Genomic DNA, 23,554 nt, shown 5'->3' with positions numbered 1-23,554 from the left:
TATGTGACCCACAAATGATACGCTCCTCGAAACTTTAGGTCAGTCATTAGCACTGTCAACACTATTGAAAAACATTTCCGCCATGTTAAGACATAATTTCTATGAATAATTTGAACAAATAAAGAACGAGAGGTCATGAAATAGCCACAAGGCATTAAGACAGTCTTGTCGGTGTTTGATTAATTATGCTGCTCAGATCTAGGTCTGTTTTGACTGTTAAAGTCGTAGACAACGTTTTTTTAAACATTACCGCATCTTTTTCACTATTAGAGTCGGTTTTTGATTAATTATGCTGCTCAGATCTAGGTCTGTTTTGACTGTTAAAGTCGTAGACAACGTTTTTTTAAACATTACCGCATCTTTTTCACTATTATAGTCGGTTTTTGATTAATTATGCTGCTCAGATCTAGGTCTGTTTTGACTGTTAAAGTCGTAGACAACGTTTTTTTTAAACATTACCGCATCTTTTTCACTGTTAGAGCCGGTTTTTGATAATTGAAATCAGACAATACTTACATTTTATTGTTTTGAATATCCATCTGTGAACATCAGAGGTGTTTCTGGTCATCATGGTGGTTGTAATAGGCTACAATGAAGTAACGGCTATGGAGATGAATTCTAGACTATTTTTAGAAGGGTATTTTAGAGACTTTTGTTTAACTCTATTGTAACTTTATTTAGATATGATACAGGTTTGTAGTGACCATTTTCACGGGCCGAAACTTGGGCCTGCGACTTTAATGGCAAATTAATTCATAGTTAGAGTGCGCAATCAAGAAGATGATTAATGTTTTAATTGTTATTGACAAGTTAATCTATTTTTATATGACCTATATTGCCGACTGCAATCAAAGAATAGTGTTTAACAAGAGGGAAAATAATGAATGGTCTATATATAGTTTATATGTTTAAATAACAATTTAAAACACACACACACACACACACACTCACACACTCGCGAATACAGCTTTACGTTTGCAACACAGAACACACTGAAGCAAAGTTGTAATTTAAACAATGTTGCCATGACATGTGACGGAGTTTCTTCAAATAAAGTACGTATCAGTCATGGAAACATACATTTATAGATGACCGTGTTCTCGTGGCCTTCTTAGTATCAAGGTAAACATATCGTATGGAAATAATCTAATGCCGCTGAATTTCAGGGTGGAAAGACCTACAAAACAAACACCCCCAAACAATGACGACAGAATTATATACCTCACACAAAAGTTACAGTGAAGAAACGCGACACGAGTGTCTTATACGAGAATAGCCACGAATATAGCCGATTGTGATAATACATTACGATGTCATTGGTTGCTACCTGCAGTCGGTTATTCTCGTACGAGGAACTCGAATCGTGTGTCATCGCATTTAGGGTTTGCGTTATGTTAATACGGACTAATAGTATGCATGTATATTGCTTCATGATTAAATTCGAAATATCCGATGACATAGCTATGCACACAAATTAACAGTATTATTATATACTGTTCACAAAAGTTAAGGATTGTGTTAGTTTTAAGGAAAATATACATTTTATTGTGTTAGATTAACTTAAAAATATCCGACGACGTTGCTATTTACAGAAAGGTGTTTCATTATAAACTACTTACAACTTTACCGTGAGGGATTATATTATAAATATAAAATTAGAGGTATTGAGGCTGATTATACGACTTTTGTAACAGTAAGGGCTGAATTTACGAAGCCTATATCCCTGTGTTGAATCATTGTAAATATATGTAGTTACACGTGTAAGACAAAAACAAGCTTTGTAAATATATGTAGTTATACGTGTAAGACAAAAACAAGCATTGTAAATATATGTAGTTACACGTGTAAAACAAGCATTGTAAATATATGTAGTTATACGTGTAAGACAAAAACAAGCATTGTAAATATATGTAGTTATACGTGTAAGACAAAAACAAGCAGTGTAAATATATGTAGTTATACGTGTAAAACAAGCATTGTAAATATATGTAGTTACACGTGTAAGACAAAAACAAGCATTGTAAATATATGTAGTTACACGTGTAAGACAAAAACAAGCATTGTAAATATATGTAGTTATACGTGTAAGACAAAAACAAGCATTGTAAATATATGTAGTTATACGTGTAAGACAAAAACAAGCATTGTAAATATATGTAGTTATACGTGTAAAACAAGCATTGTAAATATATGTAGTTACACGTGTAAGACAAAAACAAGCATTGTAAATATATGTAGTTACACGTGTAAGACAAAAACAAGCATTGTAAATATATGTAGTTATACGTGTAAGACAAAAACAAGCTTTGTGAATATATGTAGTTATACGTGTAAGACAAAAACAAGCATTGTAAATATATGTAGTTATACGTGTAAAACAAGCATTGTAAATATATGTAGTTACACGTGTAAGACAAAAACAAGCATTGTAAATATATGTAGTTACACGTGTAAGACAAAAACAAGCATTGTAAATATATGTAGTTATACGTGTAAGACAAGCATTGTAAATATATGTAGTTATACGTGTAAGACAAAAACAAGCATTGTAAATATATGTAGTTACACGTGTAAGACAAAAACAAGCATTGTAAATATATGTAGTTATACGTGTAAAACAAGCATTGTAAATATATGTAGTTATACGTGTAAGACAAAAACAAGCATTGTAAATATATGTAGTTACACGTGTAAGACAAAAACAAGCATTGTAAATATATGTAGTTACACGTGTAAGACAAAAACAAGCATTGTAAATATATGTAGTTATACGTGTAAGACAAAAACAAGCATTGTAAATATATGTAGTTACACGTGTAAGACAAAAACAAGCATTGTAAATATATGTAGTTACACGTGTAAGACAAAAACAAGCATTGTAAATATATGTAGTTACACGTGTAAGACAAAAACAAGCTTTGTAAATATATGTAGTTACACGTGTAAGACAAAAACAAGCATTGTAAATATATGTAGTTACACGTGTAAGACAAAAACAAGCATTGTAAATATATGTAGTTATACGTGTAAAACAAGCATTGTAAATATATGTAGTTACACGTGTAAGACAAAAACAAGCATTGTAAATATATGTAGTTACACGTGTAAGACAAAAACAAGCATTGTGAATATATGTAGTTACACGTGTAAGACAAAAACAAGCATTGTGAATATATGTAGTTACACGTGTAAGACAAAAACAAGCATTGTAAATATATGTAGTTACACGTGTAAGACAAAAACAAGCATTGTAAATATATGTAGTTACACGTGTAAGACAAAAACAAGCATTGTAAATATATGTAGTTATACGTGTAAAACAAGCATTGTAAATATATGTAGTTACACGTGTAAGACAAAAACAAGCATTGTAAATATATGTAGTTACACGTGTAAGACAAAAACAAGCATTGTAAATATATGTAGTTATACGTGTAAGACAAAAACAAGCATTGTAAATATATGTAGTTATACGTGTAAGACAAAAACAAGCATTGTAAATATATGTAGTTATACGTGTAAAACAAGCATTGTAAATATATGTAGTTACACGTGTAAGACAAAAACAAGCATTGTAAATATATGTAGTTACACGTGTAAGACAAAAACAAGCATTGTAAATATATGTAGTTATACGTGTAAGACAAAAACAAGCTTTGTGAATATATGTAGTTATACGTGTAAGACAAAAACAAGCATTGTAAATATATGTAGATATACGTGTAAAACAAGCATTGTAAATATATGTAGTTATACGTGTAAGACAAAAACAAGCATTGTAAATATATGTAGTTACACGTGTAAGACAAAAACAAGCATTGTAAATATATGTAGTTATACGTGAAAGACAAAAACAAGCATTGTAAATATATGTAGTTATACGTGTAAGACAAAAACAAGCATTGTAAATATATGTAGTTATACGTGTAAGACAAAAACAAGCATTGTAAATATATGTAGTTACACGTGTAAGACAAAAACAAGCATTGTAAATATATGTAGTTATACGTGTAAAACAAGCATTGTAAATATATGTAGTTACACGTGTAAGACAAAAACAAGCATTGTGAATATATGTAGTTACACGTGTAAGACAAAAACAAGCATTGTGAATATATGTAGTTACACGTGTAAGACAAAAACAAGCATTGTGAATATATGTAGTTACACGTGTAAGACAAAAACAAGCATTGTGAATATATGTAGTTACACGTGTAAGACAAAAACAAGCATTGTGAATATATGTAGTTACACGTGTAAGACAAAAACAAGCATTGTGAATATATGTAGTTACACGTGTAAGACAAAAACAAGCATTGTGAATATATGTAGTTACACGTGTAAGACAAAAACAAGCATTGTAAATATATGTAGTTACACGTGTAAGACAAAAACAAGCATTGTAAATATATGTAGTTATACGTGTAAAACAACCATTGTAAATATATGTAGTTATACGTGTAAGACAAAAACAAGCTTTGTGAATATATGTAGTTACACGTGTAAGACAAAAACAAGCATTGTAAATATATGTAGTTACACGTGTAAGACAAAAACAAGCATTGTAAATATATGTAGTTATACGTGTAAGACAAAAACAAGCATTGTAAATATATGTAGTTATACGTGTAAAACAAGCATTGTAAATATATGTAGTTACACGTGTAAGACAAAAACAAGCATTGTAAATATATGTAGTTACACGTGTAAGACAAAAACAAGCATTGTAAATATATGTAGTTATACGTGTAAGACAAAAACAAGCATTGTGAATATATGTAGTTACACGTGTAAGACAAAAACAAGCATTGTGAATATATGTAGTTATACGTGTAAGACAAGCATTGTAAATATATGTAGTTATACGTGTAAGACAAAAACAAGCATTTTAAATATATGTAGTTATACGTGTAAAACAAGCATTGTAAATATATGTAGTTATACGTGTAAGACAAAAACAAGCATTGTAAATATATGTAGTTACACGTGTAAGACAAAAACAAGCATTGTAAATATATGTAGTTACACGTGTAAGACAAAAACAAGCATTGTAAATATATGTAGTTATACGTGTAAGACAAAAACAAGCATTGTAAATATATGTAGTTATACGTGTAAGACAAAAACAAGCATTGTAAATATAAGTAGTTACACGTGTAAGACAAAAACAAGCATTGTAAATATATGTAGTTATACGTGTAAGACAAAAACAAGCATTGTAAATATATGTAGTTACACGTGTAAGACAAAAACAAGCATTGTAAATATATGTAGTTATACGTGTAAGACAAAAACAAGCTTTGTAAATATATGTAGTTATACGTGTAAGACAAAAACAAGCATTGTAAATATATGTAGTTACACGTGTAAGACAAAAACAAGCATTGTAAATATATGTAGTTATACGTGTAAGACAAAAACAAGCATTGTAAATATATGTAGTTACACGTGTAAGACAAAAACAAGCATTGTAAATATATGTAGTTACACGTGTAAAACAAGCATTGTAAATATATGTAGTTATACGTGTAAGACAAAAACAAGCATTGTAAATATATGTAGTTATACGTGTAAGACAAAAACAAGCATTGTAAATATATGTAGTTACACGTGTAAGACAAAAACAAGCATTGTAAATATATGTAGTTACACGTGTAAGACAAAAACAAGCATTGTAAATATATGTAGTTACACGTGTAAAACAAGCATTGTAAATATATGTAGTTACACGTGTAAAACAAGCATTGTAAATATATGTAGTTACACGTGTAAGACAAAAACAAGCATTGTAAATATATGTAGTTATACGTGTAAGACAAAAACAAGCATTGTAAATATATGTAGTTATACGTGTAAGACAAAAACAAGCATTGTAAATATATGTAGTTACACGTGTAAGACAAAAACAAGCATTGTAAATATATGTAGTTACACGTGTAAAACAAGCATTGTAAATATATGTAGTTATATGTGTAAGACAAAAACAAGCATTGTAAATATATGTAGTTACACGTGTAAAACAAGCATTGTAAATATATGTAGTTACACGTGTAAGACAAAAACAAGCATTGTAAATATATGTAGTTACACGTGTAAGACAAAAACAAGCATTGTGAATATATGTAGTTACACGTGTAAAACAAGCATTGTAAATATATGTAGTTATACGTGTAAGACAAAAACAAGCATTGTAAATATATGTAGTTACACGTGTAAGACAAAAACAAGCTTTGTGAATATATGTAGTTATACGTGTAAAACAAGCATTGTAAATATATGTAGTTATACGTGTAAGACAAAAACAAGCTTTGTAAATATATGTAGTTACACGTGTAAGACAAAAACAAGCATTGTAAATATATGTAGTTATACGTGTAAGACAAAAACAAGCATTGTGAATATATGTAGTTACACGTGTAAGACAAAAACAAGCATTGTGAATATATGTAGTTACACGTGTAAGACAAAAACAAGCATTGTGAATATATGTAGTTACACGTGTAAGACAAAAACAAGCTTTGTGAATATATGTAGTTATACGTGTAAGACAAAAACAAGCATTGTAAATATATGTAGTTATACGTGTAAGACAAAAACAAGCATTGTAAATATATGTAGTTACACGTGTAAGACAAAAACAAGCATTGTGAATATATGTAGTTACACGTGTAAAACAAGCATTGTAAATATATGTAGTTACACGTGTAAGACAAAAACAAGCATTGTAAATATATGTAGTTACACGTGTAAGACAAAAACAAGCTTTGTGAATTCTGCCCAAGAAAATGTGACCAAGAGACTAAAACCACGCTGTGTGTTTTTGTGTTGTTTTTTTTGCTTTTTTTTTGTGCTTTGCTTTTTTTTTATTGTTGTTTTTTTGCATTGTACATGTTGAGAACATTCCATAAAAAGGATTGTTCGCACCTCCACACACACAACCCCGGTTCCGTCAGTGATTACATTGTTAGTGTCACTGTTATTATTGTGTTATTATAGAAATCTCGTGTACAAATTCTCCAACCCTTTGTTTCAGGTATTGGCATAGCCACTTGCATCATCGTGTTTCTGCTCAACTGCTACTACAACGTCATTCTGTGCTGGGCGTTCTACTACATGTTCTCGTCGTTCGCGTCGGAGCTGCCGTGGGCGAAGTGCGGCCACGTGTGGAACACGGACAACTGCTCCGAGACGTTTGTACGGAACTACACGAACGCCACGTACACGGACCCGAACCAGCCGTCCAACATGAAGTACCTTGTCGACCCCGTTACAGAATACTGGGAGTGAGTCGGTGCTAATAAAGAAATAAATAAATAAGGCATCGGTGACGCTGTAAAACCCATTGCGATTGTATGATCTCATGCCTGTATGTCAAGTTGTATGAAAATTGGATGGAATAGGAATTCGATAGAGCAGTGACGTTGTAATTTATATTTTTAGTAACAGCGACTTTGACTGACCTTTGACACAAAGAGGTGAAACGCGAACTCGTTCAACTAAACATGTTCTGATCCTAATCCTATGTGTGAAGTTTTCTGAAAATCAGATGACAAATGAATTCGCTGGAGTGGTGACGTACTACTTCTAGTTTTAGTAACAGTGACCTTGACCTTTGATGCCGAGAGGCGAAACTCGAACTCATTCAAGATAGCATGACCCTATTCCTATATATTAATTTTCATGAAACTTGAATAATAAATAAGTAAATAAATAAATAAATAAATCGAAGTTTAATTAAAGGGACTGTCCAGAGTTTATTGCCATTGTTAAAGGCCTACTGTCACGGATTTAAGGACCTTATTTCTCCAAAAGTGGATAATAAATGAAAATTACATCAATGTTTAGAAACCAAATTTGGCTATTGAATCACCTTAACTAAACCATGGTAGAGTGAAATCCATGTCAGTCCTCTTGGCAATATTAATTTTTAAATTATGGACCATTGCCATAATTCCAATTTTTGTTTACAAAATATCATTAATAAGTGGAACATGATGGTTACGTAGATTGTTGAATAAAGTACATTTAGGGACAAATCAAATGCATATGTTTCACGTAATATTTTGTTAGGCCATTTAGGTCAGTGGTCTCTGACATATGCCTTTAAGATGTTGCCGATTAGCAGATACTTTTTAAAGGGACATTCCTGAGTTTGCTGCAGTTTTTAAGATGTGATCGACTAACAGAGACTTTTTAACGATTGTAATTACATATCAAATATATTTTTATGCATAAAATATTAGTGGCTGTATATTAAACGTGTTTCTGATCGTTCTAATATTTGTACTAGGTTAAATTTCATTTTATTTCTTAAAACATTTTTTTTTTCGTACGTACGAAATTATTTGAAGACAAAATCCAGTTTGGGTTTCTTACAAATATTAAGACGACCAGAAACACATTGAATATACAGACACTGATATTCTAAACAAGAAAATATATTTATCATGTAAGTTTAATCGTAGGAATATTTTATTAGTCGGAAACATCTTACAATGCAGCAAACTCAGCAATGTCCCTTTAATGACTGTAATTGCATATTAATTACATTTTACTGCATATAATACCAGCGGCTGTATAATAAACGTGTTTGTGATCGTTCTAGTGTTTGTATTAGGTCAAACTTCATTTTATTTCCTAATATATATTTGTTTCGTACGTAGGAAATTATTGGGAGACCAAATCCAGTTATAGCTACTTGCAAACATTAGGATTATCAGAAACGCATTGTATATACAGACATTGATATTGTAAACAAGAAACTATAGCCGTTAAAATAGTTTATTAGTTTGCAACATCTTAAACTCAGGACTGTCCCTTCATTCAACTGCACTAACTGGAAAAGTTAATTAATTATTATATCTTCGAACTGTCTATCAAATACATGTCTTCAATAATGACGACTGATGATTCATAAAGAAAGTTATCAGTACTTAGTTTTAATTATGTGTGTGCGTGACTATGCGTATGTGCACGTGTGCATTCGTGTGTGTGTGTGTGTGTGTGTGTATGTATGCGTGCGCGCATGCGTAGTTTATTTATATAATTATTTTTGCTGAGTGTTGTATCACTTTTGTCACTGTGAATAATTCAAATATTGTTCTATTGTAAGGTGTTGGGTATCACACATGTATATTGTTTTATTTTGATACGTAGGGTGTTGGGTATCTCACAGGTATATTGTTTTATTTCCAGACGTAAAGTGTTGGGTATCTCACAGGTATATTGTTTTACTTCCAGACGTAAGGTGTTGGGTATTTCACAGGTATATTGTTTTACTTCCAGACGTAAGGTGTTGGGTATCTCACAGGTCTATTCTTATATTTCCAGACGTAAGGTTTTGGATATCTCACCTATTGTTATATTTCCAGACGTAAGATATTGGGTATCACACCTACTGTTATATTTCCAGACGTAAGGTGTTGGGTATCTCAGCTATTGTTTTATTTCCAGACGTAAAGTGTTGGATATCACAAAGACATATTGTTTTATTTCTAGACGTAAGGTGTTAGATATCTCCGCTATTGGGTGTTTTTTTCCAGACGTAATGTGTTGGGTATCTCACACCTATTGTTTTATTTCCAGACGTAAGGTGTTGGGTATCTCGGACGGCATTGACAATGTTGGAACCATCAAGTGGGATCTGGCGCTGTGTCTGCTCTTCGCCTGGATCGTCGTCTACTTCTGTATCTGCAAGGGCGTCAAGTCGTCTGGAAAGGTAACCTTGAGCAGGGCGGGATTTAGCTCAGTCGGTTAAGTGTTCGCTTGAGGTGCTTGCATCGAAGGATCGAACCACCTCGGAGGATCCATTCAACCGATTGGGGGTTTTCTCGTTCCAACCAGTGCACCACAACTGGTCAAAGGCCGTGGTATGTGCCTTCCTGTCTGTGGGAAAGTGCATATAAAAGATCCCTTTCTGCGTTATGAAAAATGTAGCGGGTTTCCTCTGATGACTACGAGTCTGAATTACCAAATGTTTGACATCCAATAGTCGATGATTAATTAATCAATGTGCTCTAATGGTGTCGTTAAACAAAACAAACCTTTTTTAAGAAACCTTGAGCAGACGATAATTGGTCCGGGCACTTTTTGGTCACCGTGCATATATCCACTTGAGGTTCACACACCGCTGCCACGGGTCCGATTTCTGAGATCGCAAGTCGTCATATGCGGCGCAGAAGAGGTTGTTGTTCAACTTCAGTGATAATTTAGGTCACATTAAAGTATGGTTCCTATAAAATCGCCACAGACCAATGGCAGGTTTTTTTTAATTATCAGAGTATGTAGTTAAAGTTTGTTTAGTTTAACGACACCACTAAAGCACATTGATTAATTAATGAATGGCTATTGGATGTCAAACATTTGGTAATTTTGAGTAATAATTTTCTGAGGAAAACTTCCACCTTTTCCCGTTAGCAGCAAGGGATCTTTTATATGCACTTTCCTACAGACAGGACAGGACAGTACATAGCATGGCTTTTGATATGCCAGTCGTGGGGCACTGGTTGGGACAGGATAAAAACACGATCATTAATCGGTAATAAACTCAGATACACTTGCATGTACAATGAAACCCTCAAAACCGGATCTTCAGTAATCCGGAAATCCATCAAAACCGGACTTTTTCACGATTTCATTTTAAATAGGAGTACACAGCAGAACCTTTATAAACCTGATACCCTTTTAAAACCGGACTTTTAAATTTAGTTCTATTGGTGTCTGTTTTAGAGTGGTTTCACTGTATGTAACTTTTTACAGGTGATGTACGTCACAGCGACGTCACCTTACATCTTCATGACGTGCCTGCTCATCAGAAACTCGCTGCTAGATGGCGCTGTCGACGGTGTCATTTTCTACCTCAAGCCCGACGTCAACAAGCTCATGGATATAGAGGTACGGCTACCAGTACTAGGGAAGTTGCGATTCTCAACTTGTAACTGTTCGTGTATACGTACACGTACACGGATTGTAGTTAACATGGCTGTGCTCCCACCACCTTTTGTTGTCACCTTCTCCCTCCTCTCTCTCTCTCTCTCTCTCTCTCTCTCTCTCTCTCTCTCTCTCTCTCTCTCTCTCTCTCTCTCTCTCTCTCTCTCTCTCTCTCTCTCTCTCTCTCACACACAGACCTTTATATATGGCCTCTTTGTGTTTGCTGTGATAAGTCCTGTTTCACGTGTTATACTGCATATCCTGTCATTCATTTTAACGTCTATTCTTGATTGTATCCACTTACGGTTCAAGCACAGTGTCCTTGACACACACACACACACACACACACACACACACACACACACACACACACATCTCTGTTATCAGGGCTGTTTTATTTTCATAATGTGTTATTTGCTCAGATGTGTTAATATTCCGTGTTGGTTTGGTCTAGGTGTGGATTGTTAATATTCCGTGTTGGTTTGGTCTAGGTGTGGGTTGTTAATATTCCGTGTTGGTTTGGTCTAGGTGTGGGTTGTTAATATTCCATGTTGGTTTGGTCTATGTGTGGGTTGTTAATATTTCGTGTTGGTCGTGTCTAGATGTGGGTTGTTAATATTCCGTGTTGGTCTTGTCTAAGTGTGGGTTGTTAATATTTCGTGTTGGTCGTGTCTAGGTGTGGGTTGTTAATATTCCGTGTTGGTTTGGTCTAGGTGTGGGTTGTTAATATTCCGTGTTGGTCTTGTCTAGGTGTGGGTTGTTAATATTCCGTGTTGGTTTGGTCTAGGTGTGGGTTGTTAATATTCCGTGTTGGTTTGGTCTAGGTGTGGGTTGTTAATATTCCATGTTGGTTTGGTCTATGTGTGGGTTGTTAATATTTCGTGTTGGTCGTGTCTAGATGTGGGTTGTTAATATTCCGTGTTGGTCTTGTCTAAGTGTGGGTTGTTAATATTTCGTGTTGGTCGTGTCTAGGTGTGGGTTGTTAATATTCCTTGTTGGTTTGGTCTAGGTGTGGATTGTTAATATTCCATGTTGGTTTGGTCTATGTGTGGGTTGTTAATATTTCGTGTTGGTCGTGTCTAGGTGTGGGTTGTTAATATTCCGTGTTGGTCTTGTCTAAGTGTGGGTTGTTAATATTTCGTGTTGGTCGTGTCTAGGTGTGGGTTGTTAATATTCCGTGTTGGTTTGGTCTAGGTGTGGGTTGTTAATATTCCATGTTGGTTTGGTCTAGGTGTGGGTTGTTAATATTCCGTGTTGGTCTTGTCTAGGTGTGGGTTGTTAATATTCCGTGTTGGTTTGGTATAGGTGTGGCTTGTTAATATTCCGTGTTGGTCTTGTCTAGGTGTGGGTTGTTAATATTCCGTGTTGGTCTTGTCTAGGTGTGGGTTGTTAATATTCCGTGTTGGTTTGGTATAGGTGTGGGTTGTTAATATTTTGTGTTGGTCTTTTCTAGGTGTGGGTTGTTAATATTTCGTGTTGGTCTTGCCTAGGTGTGGGTTGTTAATATTTCGTGTTGGTCTTGTCTAGGTGTGGGTTGTTAATATTTCGTGTTGGTCTTGTCTAGGTGTGGGTTGTTAATAGTTCGTGTTGATTGTGTATAGGTGTGGGTTGTTAATATTCCGTGTTGGTTTCGTCTAGGTGTGGGTTGTTAATATTCCGTGTTGGTTTCGTCTAGGTGTGGGTTGTTAATAGTTCGTGTTGGTTTGGTCTAGGTGTGGGTTGTTAATATTTCGTGTTGGTTTGGTCTAGGTGTGGGTTGTTAATATTTCGTGTTGGTCTTGCCTAGGTGTGGGTTGTTAATATTTAGTGTTGGTCGTCTCTAGGTGTGGGTTGTTAATAGTTCGTGTTGCTCTTGTTTAGGTGTGAGTTGTTATTATTTTGTGTTGGTCTTGTCTAGGTGTGGGTTGTTAATATTTCGTGTTGATCGTGTCTAGGTGTGGGTTGTTAATATTTCGTGTTGCTCTTGTCTAGGTGTGGGTTGTTAATATTTCGTGTTGGTCTTGTCTAGGTGTGGGTTGTTAATATTTCGTGTTGGTCTTGTATAGGTGTGGGTTGTTAATATTTCGTGTTGGTTTGGTCTAGATGTGGGTTGTTAATATTTCGTGTTGGTCGTGTCTAGGTGTGGGTTGTTATATTTCGTGTTGGTTTGGTCTAGGTGTGGGTTGTTAATATTTCGTGTTGGTCTTGTCTAGGTGTGGGTTATTAATATTCTGTGTTGGTCGTGTCTAGGTGTGCGTTGTTAATATTTCGTTTTGGTCTTGTCTATGTGTGGGTTGTTAATATTTCGTGTTGGTCTTTTCTAGGTGTGGGTTGTTAATATTTCGTGTTGGTCGTGTCTAGGTGTGGATTATTAATATTCCGTGTTAGTCGTGTCTAGGTGTGGGTTGTTAATATTTCGTGTTGGTCTTGTGTAGGTGTGGGTTGATGCTGGGACGATGTCACACTATTATATTTTCAAGATGTGTTATTTGATATAAAATGTATGCCCCGATGTGTTGATATGTCGTGTTTCGTGTGTAGGTGTGGGTTGATGCCGGGACGCAGGTCTTCTTCTCCTACTCCATATCGATCGGCGCCCTCACCGCCCTCGGCTCCTATAACAAGTTCAAGCATAACTCGTACAGGTAAGACAACACACACACTGTAATGGCTGGCGCGTGTCTAGGAATATCAGCAGTGGGAGTCAGCACTGTGGCGAGCGAACTGTATGTCGGTCGAAACATGCTCCCCTGGTAAATGTACTGAAAACCCCCCCAGAAGAAACTTTGTTTGAGCAGGGGTTCCACCCCCGAAACCCGCCCCTTGCATATGCCTCTGTAGTTTTATTATTTGGGAAGTATCGCCTGCCTAAAAGCTGATGTTTCTCTTCTCACTAGACTTAAAACTGAATACCCCCTCCCCCACCCCCAATCTTCATTCAACGCTGTACACCTATCGTTTGCCATAGCATTAGCTTGACCTCTAATTGAAACAAAATATGTATTTTTTTCACATTTTGGGTGTCTAATTAATTGAATATAATAAATAAGAAGGGTTAAGAATGATAAAATGTTGAATTATGTGTACAGTAGATGCAAAGTTCATGGAGCCCTTCGAATTCCTGGGCTTATGCATTTTTTCATTTTTAAAAAGAATGAAATAAAAGAATTTCATGACGCACTCAAAATAATTTAATTACGGTTATCAGACGTTGGACATATGGTTAAGGACCACACAGATAATGAGAGAGGAATCCCACTGTCACTACACAGTAGGCTACTCTTTCCGATTAGCAGCAAAGAATGTTTTATATGCAGAATCCCAAAGGATAGTACATACCACGTCCTTTGTTATACCAGATGTGGAGCACTGGTTGAAACGAGAAATAGCCCAAAGGGCCCACCGACAGGGATCGACCCTAGACCGACCGCACATCAAGCGGACGCTTTAACAAGTCCCGTCTCACTACCCATGTTCAAACGTTTAGAACAATACAGTCCGTATTTACTTATTGTCTGTTGCTCGACGACTGATGTATAAAAGACCGTGGTGTGTGCTGTTCTGACTGTGGGAAAGTGCATATAAAAGATCCCTTGCTACTAATGTACTAATGAAAAAATGCAGTGGGTTTTCTCCTAAAACTATGAGTGAAAAGTACGAAATGTTTTATATCAATAGCTGATAATTATGGTGTCCTTACATAAAAAGGGGCGAGACGTAGTCCAGTGGTAAAGCGTTCGCTTGATGCGCGGTCGGTCTAGGATCGATCCCCGTAAGTGGACCCATTGGGCTATTTCTCGTTCCAGCCAGTGCTCCACAACTGGTGTAACAAAGGCCGTGGTATGTACTGTCCTGTCTGTGGGATGGTGCATATAAAAGATCCCTTGCTGCTAATTGAAGTGGCGACAGCGGGTTTCCTCTCTCAATATCTGTGTGGTCCTTAACCATATGTCTGACGCCATATAACCGTAAATAAAATGTGCTGAGTGCGTCGTTAAATAAGACATTTCCTTCCTCATTAAAGAAAACAAACGTTTAACTGTTTAACTCTGTTGTCTGTTGAGAGAGAACACACAGTACCCGATGATGCTCAGTACAAGGCCCGCCTAAGTGTGTTTCAAAGTGAGGTCAGTTCGATGGTCTGACGAATGGAAATTCGTGAATACGAGGCCCTAAACCTCTGGGGTTCGGGAGCATGTTCTTTCAAGAACGTTTTGTTTTTGTTTTTGGGAGTGTGGTGGGGTTTTTTTGTTTTTTAGGGGCTGTTGGAGTGGGGAGTGTAAAAGGGTCTGTTAGTTGATTTATTTTTATCATCTAATATTATTATTTTTATTGTTGTTATTGTTGTTTTTGTTGTTGTTGTTATTGTTGTTAAAACTCTTCGTTATCGTTTTACAGAGATTCGATTCTGTTCGCACTCACAAACAGTGGAACCAGTTTCTTCGCCGGTTTCATAGTGTTCACTATCCTGGGCCACATGGCGAAAACTCAGGGTCGTGATATTTCTGAAGTCGCGGCGTCGGGTCAGTATACTGAATGCCACTCACAACACACACGTTAGATTCGTAATTGTTAATAGGATACGAGAAGAAAAGAAAAGGAAGGCAATGTTTTATTTAACGAATCACTCAATACATTTTATTTACGGTTATATGACGTCGGACATATGGTTAAGGACCACACAGATATTGAGGGAGGAAACCCGCTGTCGCCACTTCATGGGCTACTCTTTTCAATTAAGAGCAAGGGATCTTTTATATGCACCATCCCACATAGAGAGTAGTACATACCACGGCCTTTGTTAAGCCAGTTGCGGAGCACTGGCTGGAAGGAGAAATAGCCCAATGGGCCTTAGACGGCATTCGATCCTAGATCGATCACGCATCAGGCGAGCACTGTACCACTGAGCTACGTTCCAATGAATTGGGTGGTTCGTTTTCAGTGGAGTATATTTCCAGAAAGTGTGTCGCAATTACGAATCAACTAAGTCATCATTTCCACACAACTAGGTTGTAAATACTAAACAGCTAGCTCGTAAGTACGAGATAGCTAGAGCATAATCACAAGACAGCTAGAGAAAATTACAAGATAGATGAGTCGTAATTACCAAACACTTAGGTGGTAATTACGAGATAGCTGAGTCGTAATGACCAAAGAGTCAGGTGGTAATTACGAGATAGCTGAGTCGTAATGACCAAACACTTAGGTGGTAATTACGAGATAGCTGAGTCGTAATGACCAAAGAGTCAGGTGTTAATTACGAGATAGCTGAGTCGTAATGACCAAACACTTAGGTGTTAATTACGAGATAGCTGAGTCGTAATGACCAAACACTTAGGTGTTAATTACGAGATAGCTGAGTCGTAATGACCAAACACTTATGTGGTAATTACGAGATAGTTTGGGCAGTTTGGAGGTAACTGCGAGACGGCTAGGAAGTAACTATGAGACGGCCAGGGCGTTGTTACGAGACAACCGGGGCGCAATTACGAGTCCACTGGGACGTAATTACGACATTGAGAAAGCGTACTTACAAGACAGCTATGTCGCAATTATGATAATACGAGGTCTGTTAAAAAAAAGTATCCGGAAAACAAGTAACTTAAATTGTGTTTTTCAACTCTAATCTCTTCCTATGTAGACCTCTTGTACATATATTTGCGAACATTATGAGGTACTATTTTTGTTGGCAAAGACCATTTGCTTAGATAATAATGAATGACAGAATATGATTTTTGCTGTAGATGTTTTCCTAATTGCAGTGGTTTCTTCTTCTTCTTCATCCAGGTCCTGGCTTGGCGTTCATTGCTTATCCGAAAGCCGTGTCCTTGATGCCCGGATCGTCCGTGTGGTCGGTGATCTTCTTCCTCATGGTCATTCTTCTCGGGCTGGACAGTCAGGTATGTTAGACTGGACAGACGCACCACATGGACGGGGCCAATGGCGTATTTGGTGGCATGTGTAGGGCACCGAAAGCTCGCAAACTATTCGTACTGGACTCGTACCATCGTCTTCTATCATATATTCTTTTTACGTTAGTCGCCAAGACAAGTCTTGCGAGCAACTGCGAGCACTCGCGCACCTGAACATGACTCAGAAGTGAGAGCCTTCGCGAATGATTTCACGTGTACGGAGACGCATTAATGGATTTTACTCAACTTATTTGCATAGCAAGTTAATGTTAGTCGCAAATTCCATTTGTCCGTAATCCGTATGCGGATACGTATACGTAATCCATAAAGCATAGAGCGATCGGATATACAGACACACGTACGGAGATGCATACATGGAATCTGCTCAACCTAACTGTATAGAAAATGGTTGTTACGGAATACGCATGGCTGTGTACGGACACATGGAATTTGCGCATTACTTCCGTGAAGTGTGCGCGCGGATGGCGTGGACTCGCATCCTAAGACCAATGTCTACTGTAAAACTGATCGAAATTTGTGTTTATTTATTCAGTTCGTGGGCGTTGAAGGCGTGATCACGACCGTCGTGGACCAGTGGCCGAACTTCCTCAGACGAGGCTACAGGAAGGAGATTTTCATCGGCTGTGTCTGCATCTTGAACTTCTTCATCGGACTGGCCATGGTCACCAATGTAAGTCAGATTGGGCGGCCCCGGGGAGGGGTTTGGAAAAAGGGAGCGGACGAAACTTATTTCAGTGATGTGTTTTTGCTATCTTTTGTTTAGTTGGGTGGGGGTTTTTTTCTTCTTTTGTATTTTGTTTTTCAATCATAAACTGTACTAGTTCATTACAAAAACGAACCCTTCAGGACCGTATACAACCTTCATTACTAGAATGGGTAGTAAAAATAGGAGTAGGGAACAATAAAATAGAGTCTTCAGCTAGACAAAAAGAACAATTTCAGTCTGAAAAGGACATTTTCATATTTTTAGTGGGTGGGCATCTTCCCCGAGCCCTCTGAGCTCTTACATTAAGCAGGGGCGGATCCAGGATTGTGTAAAGGGGGGTCCCAACATTCTAAAAAGGGCAATTTGAGTTTGTTGAAGTTAGCTCCAAGGAGTATTTGGGTACATTCTCCCTAGAAATAATCTTACTCAGAGACGCGTTTTCACATCAGTTTGATGTTGTATATTGTAATGATGAATTTAAAAAACATAAACATAAAGGGTACTTCAAACGGGCGGGGCGGGGTGGGTGGGGGAACCCCTGTGACCTTTCTCTGGATCCGCCAATGTGGAAACCGAGCACTTAGTCGACTACTGTGGTCTCTGTATAATGATATTGTCGTCATCGCCGTCGTCATCATCATCACCATCATTATTATTATTATTTATTGCTGTGTTATTGGGTGTCGTTATTCATTCATTCATTCATTCATTCATTCATCCATCAATTGTATATTTTATGTTCCAGGGCGGAATGTATGTGTTCCAGCTATTTGACTATTATTCCGGTAGCCGTATTATTCTGCTGGTGGCCTTCTTCCAACTGATCGCTATCGCGTGGGTGTACGGTAAGTCATAGCACGTCGTTCGGTTACCATTACGCTAGGTGGGGGTAGGGAGTATACAGTTATTCAACTAATTGTTACCATTAGGCAGTTAATTGTTTCCGTTATGCTTGTACTGGGTAGTGTTATGCTGTTATGTTTAGCAATATGCATTAATGTATTACCATTAAACTATTGTTTGTTTCCGTTATGCTTGCGATGTTGTTCGTTACCGGAATTATAATTCATTCACTATTGATATCTGCAAGTCCTTATGGTAGCTATGTTGGCTGCATGCCCTTATGGTAGCTATATTGGTGTAGATGGATATGGGATAGACTATACTACCGTGAATACGTATCTTCGTGCCATTCTTACAATTAGTCTTAGATTATATAGGTAGTTTCTGCAAAATGGAGAACACAACACATGAAAAAGGAATATACTTTTGTCTTGTTTTATTAGGAGTGAGACGTTTCTATGACAACCTTGAAATGATGTTCGGCTGGAGAATAAATCCCTACATGGGTGTCTGCTGGGTGGTCTGTTCGCCTGTGTTCTGCATTGTGAGTATACAGACAATAACTGGTTTCTCTCTTAGTTTCAACCCGTGAAAATGGACACCGAGTTTAGTTAATCTACAAACCTGTAACACATCTCGATAAAATTACAACAGAATGAAACGAGTCTGTGGCGTTCAAATGGAGAAATACTCTCCAAAAATAGATTAGAGCTCGCTTCTGAAACCGTTACTTTTCAGAGGTAGATGCGGTTTTAGAATTTATTATTTTTAAATGCATTTCGTGGTATTACAAACACCAGGATGACCAGAAACAATTTGGATGTACCGAAATGGATAATCTGAACAATAAATTATAAATAACGTCTGATTTCAATTATCAAAAAACGTCTGTAATAGTGAAAAATATGTGGTAGTGATTGAAAACTAGGGTCTGTCGCTTTAAGATATCGGCTTTATTTATAGTTAGAATGGCGATTTCTGCAATCCTAAATAAGTTGAAACATTTATGAAATTTAACTTTCATTCCACAATTTTTACCGTTTTTAGGGTAGTAGGTTCTAAAAAACAGTGTCAAAATGACCATATGTTTGACGTCCAATAGCTGATGATAGGATAAAAAAATCAATATGCTCTAGGTGGCGTCGTTAAATAAAATAAACTTTACTTTTTCATATCTTGCGAAATATAAAGTGATGGCAGGACTGGTTAATGTCGTAAGATATTGGCTTTATTCTGCGAAACTTAGAACGGCGAACTGACACTTATTGGTCGGTGGACGCATTCTCTAATTGAGCTTTTTCCCATTCCAACCAGTACCCGTGATTTGTACATCAAAGGCCGTGATTTGGTCTCTCCTGTTGCAAAGTGCATATAATAGATCCCTTATTATTAATGGAAAATGTAGACGACATCTTCTAAGACTATTTGTCAGAATTATTAAATCTTTATCGTTCCAGTCAGTGCACCACGACTGATATATTAAAGGCTGTGGTATGTGCTATCCTGTCTAGGATGGTGGATATAAAAGATCCTTTGCTACTGATGAAAAATGTAGCAAGTTTTCTCGCTAAGACTATATGTAACAAATTACCAAATGTTTGACATCCAATAACTAATTATTAATAAAGCGATGTGCTCTAGTGGTGTTGTTAAAGAAAACAAACTAATATTTTCCACTAGCCGATGATTAATAAATCATTGTGCTCTAGTGGTGTTGTTAAAGAAAACAAACTAATATTTTCCACTAGCCGATGATTAATAAATCTATGTGCTCTAGTGGTGTCGTCAAACAAAATAAACCTTAACTTTTGATACATGTTGTTGTTTTCCTTCTAGATCATTTTCATCTTGAGTGCACTGAATTACTCGGAACTGACGTACAGTCGAACGACGGCGCCGAAATATATCTACCCAGACTGGGCCGTCGGCATCGGCTGGCTCATGGCCGTCATCTCCATCGTGTGGGTCCCCATCTTGGCCATAGCACAGCTAATCAAATACGGATTTTCTATGAGGGTCAGTTCGTCATATAGTATATATATATATATGTACTTTTTTGGAGGGTTTTTTTTTGTTGTATTTTGTTGTTGTTGTTGGGGGTTTTAGGGGGTTTTTGTTGTTGGGCTTGGGATTAGGGTTTTTTTTGTGTGTGGGAGTGGGTTCTTTTCTTGAAAATTTTGAGGACCAATATGTTAAATGTGTGACCACAATTTTTACATTCATTATTTTGCACATGATGTTTGCACATACTCCTTATGGCTAGCTCAGAAAGTAAAACTAGAGGCAGAAAACCTCAGTGGATTTAAAGTTATAAAATGTGTCAGACATTTTTCTGTGTACTTAGCCAAAGATTTTGATGAACCATCTTTTTACGCCTAGTGGCAGCACATCACAATTTGTTTTTGTTTTTTTATGCCATTTCTTTTAAGTGAATTATGCAAAGATTGTTTGTAAAAATACTTATTTGTACAATATGTACATGTTTGTATATATGTTACAATGTGTGTAATGTGTGTGTGTGTGTGTAAGCGCGCGTGTGTGTGTGTGAATTGTGAGTATACAAATGTGTAGCTCGAGTGTCCTCTAGTGTTATTCTAGTGTATGTGAGAATATAATAGAATAACGCTAGAGCTAACAAATGTGTACATTAGCCGCGAGTACTTTGATGGTAAGAGAGCAAGACGGACATTTGGAAAATTTACTTACCGTCTGAATATTCTGGCTATGTGTACACCAGATGTAGAATTCATGTTCCATATATTGCATATTAAATTAATTACTGGGAAAAGATTGTTTTAATTTGGTTTAAAATTTCTTTAAAAATAACTAGTATTTTATTGATTGTTGAATTATATCTTATATTTATAGGTATTAAGGCTTTTGCTCAAGCCGTATGGATTGAAACCGCATCAAATGAGACCGCAGGACTACGGGGAGGAAACTCTTGAAGATTTGGAGCGTGAACGAGCAGGATTACCTCCCCGGAATCGCGAATATATTCCATACGACAACACCGCGTTTGAACCAGAAAAGATACCTGGAATGCCTGACCCACATTTTACTCAACTTTAAAAAATCTGCTACGTAATTAGTGATGAATGCCAGTGGTCTTCCAAAGTTTTCAGTCCTAATTTATATCAAAATTATTCATTTATAAATAGTGTTGTGTTAGTACAGTAATATTTATTACTGTATAGTTATCTAAATTGATGTTTTGGACCGCTCATAGTTGCTTCCAGCAGACTAGACCGAGTAGTCTGACCGTAAGAGAGGTAGGCGGACATTTGGACAGTTATATACGCTCTCATTGCCCTTCCCCCTTTATCGCACACGGGCCTGCAACAAGACTTACAAGAGAAACAGTCACCGGTTTTTAGCACAAAGATGCTATACTTTGTGTGTGGACCCGGACATTCCTTTCTTTTATCGACGTTCTGGTAAATGCATAAGTTGACGCTGTAAATTTGTTGCACAAATATCATGACACCAAATCGTAGTTAGAACTTCATTTTGTCAAATACTTTTCATAAAATAACTTAAGTGTTGCCCTAATTTGAAATATTGTCACAATAATTTATATAAGCAGAGTGAATTATAATTTAATTTTTTAAATATTTATTTAGGTGTTTTTTTTCGTTTTCTTAGTTTCTTTTGGTGGCGGCAAGTAAGCATGAAAAGAAATTAAAATGAAAGTGGCATGTCATGAAATGCAATATATCCCTAATTTTGTTTTTATAATGGGTTGTCATTACAAAGAATAGGGATTAAAAAAAGTTTGAAATGAAATTGCAGAGACCCTAGAAATTCAAACTAAAGGGGTCACTTTCAAATGTGTCGATTTTGGACCTTATGATTTGGAGTGTTACCTCTTCATATCCTTTTTGGGGTCGAGTTTTATTTCGTTTTGTTTTTATTTTATTTTATTTTATTTATAATTTTTTTAACATCAGTTTTATTCTATTTTATTTTATTGAGTTCTATTCTCATTTATAGTTTAGTATGTTAGCGGTCAGTAATTAGTTTAGGTTTTTTTAAATAACCAGTTTACATTTTATAAATGACACCCGCAAATACTCATGGAATGGTAATACACGTGCATATCATGTCTGTAGTTAGCATCAGTTTAAAATACATGTAAATATAATTGCTATATTTCTACATTTGTAATCACATGTTTTGATACTGTGTGAATGAGAATACATCTTTAACAAAGTGGAGGCCGACATCATGTAGTTGTAAAATCGATATAATTTACACATTTTTATCACAAATATGTGTTCATCAGTCCTCTACTTGTTTTAGTTTCATATTTTTTCTATTAAATACTTTGAAATCCACGAATCGTTAATACGTAACGTACAGAAATTGTTTTTTTGATATAAAATATTTTGAATAATGTCTATCTGAATGTTATATGTGCATGTTACATTCTCACGTGTATTTTTTATTCGTTGTCATTTGAACGTTGCGCAGTTATCATATTATAGTGGTGTATGCTTGGTATACGTAATAACCAGATATACTAATATATATAATGTTTTATATTTTACACAAAATAAAGTCTAATTCAGACATGCGCATGATTTCTTTGTTTTCTTTGATAACGTTTACAATTACAAATAAATGGGGGTTTGGGGGGGGGGGGGGGGGGTTTTTTTTTGTTTGTTTTTTTATTGTCCCAGAAGAATACGTAGTGTTAGGGTTGGGGCCCTAAATCACTACTACAATACATAGCATATATATATTAATAGTAACATATACAGGTAATTACATAGACATATCTAGTATGAAGAAATATTCTTTAAACTCCTCTAGGGCACTGACCTAAATTGAAAAGATAGATATAGAAAAAAGAAAAGAATAAAAAGAAAAGAAAAAAGAAATAAGAAACGAAAGAAGGAACAGAGTTACTTCGTGCATAATTGCGCATATATGACAGTATATTCATAGAGATACCTACATACATAAATGCATACACATATATATTATACATGTACATATATTCACAGATGCACCCACATCTACCAGAAATATATACGGAAGAAATGAAATTAAAAGTATTATATTTGTTCTAAAATGTAGTCTGAATTTTGTTTTCAAACAAGCTGTTTCCATGTCGAGATTATCTTTAAGTCTCAATAAAATAGTGTTTGCCACGTTGCCC

At 36.0% G+C, this 23,554-nt stretch overlaps 1 protein-coding gene across 1 annotated transcript in view; it reads left to right on the top strand.

Moving 5' to 3' along the window:
- The window catches only part of LOC121374067 (sodium- and chloride-dependent taurine transporter-like), a 48,162-nt gene extending 25,196 nt beyond the window's left edge, over window positions 1–22,966 (top strand). The window contains exons 3-13 of the mRNA XM_041500963.1: window positions 7,034–7,283; window positions 9,586–9,718; window positions 10,759–10,893; window positions 13,450–13,553; window positions 15,307–15,431; window positions 16,696–16,808; window positions 17,374–17,511; window positions 18,293–18,392; window positions 18,834–18,934; window positions 20,227–20,406; window positions 21,259–22,966. Coding sequence (XP_041356897.1) covers window positions 7,034–7,283; window positions 9,586–9,718; window positions 10,759–10,893; window positions 13,450–13,553; window positions 15,307–15,431; window positions 16,696–16,808; window positions 17,374–17,511; window positions 18,293–18,392; window positions 18,834–18,934; window positions 20,227–20,406; window positions 21,259–21,462 — 1,583 coding nt within the window. The 3' untranslated portion in view covers window positions 21,463–22,966. The remainder of the gene's footprint in view (window positions 1–7,033; window positions 7,284–9,585; window positions 9,719–10,758; window positions 10,894–13,449; window positions 13,554–15,306; window positions 15,432–16,695; window positions 16,809–17,373; window positions 17,512–18,292; window positions 18,393–18,833; window positions 18,935–20,226; window positions 20,407–21,258) is intronic.
- The last annotated feature ends 588 nt before the right edge of the window (window positions 22,967–23,554 follow it).

Source organism: Gigantopelta aegis, chromosome 6, assembly GCF_016097555.1.
Source record: "Gigantopelta aegis isolate Gae_Host chromosome 6, Gae_host_genome, whole genome shotgun sequence".
Taxonomy (NCBI): Eukaryota; Metazoa; Mollusca; class Gastropoda; order Neomphalida; family Peltospiridae; genus Gigantopelta; species Gigantopelta aegis.
The sequence above is the reverse complement of the archived record's forward strand: the minus strand, read 5'-3'. Positions and strand labels throughout refer to the sequence as shown.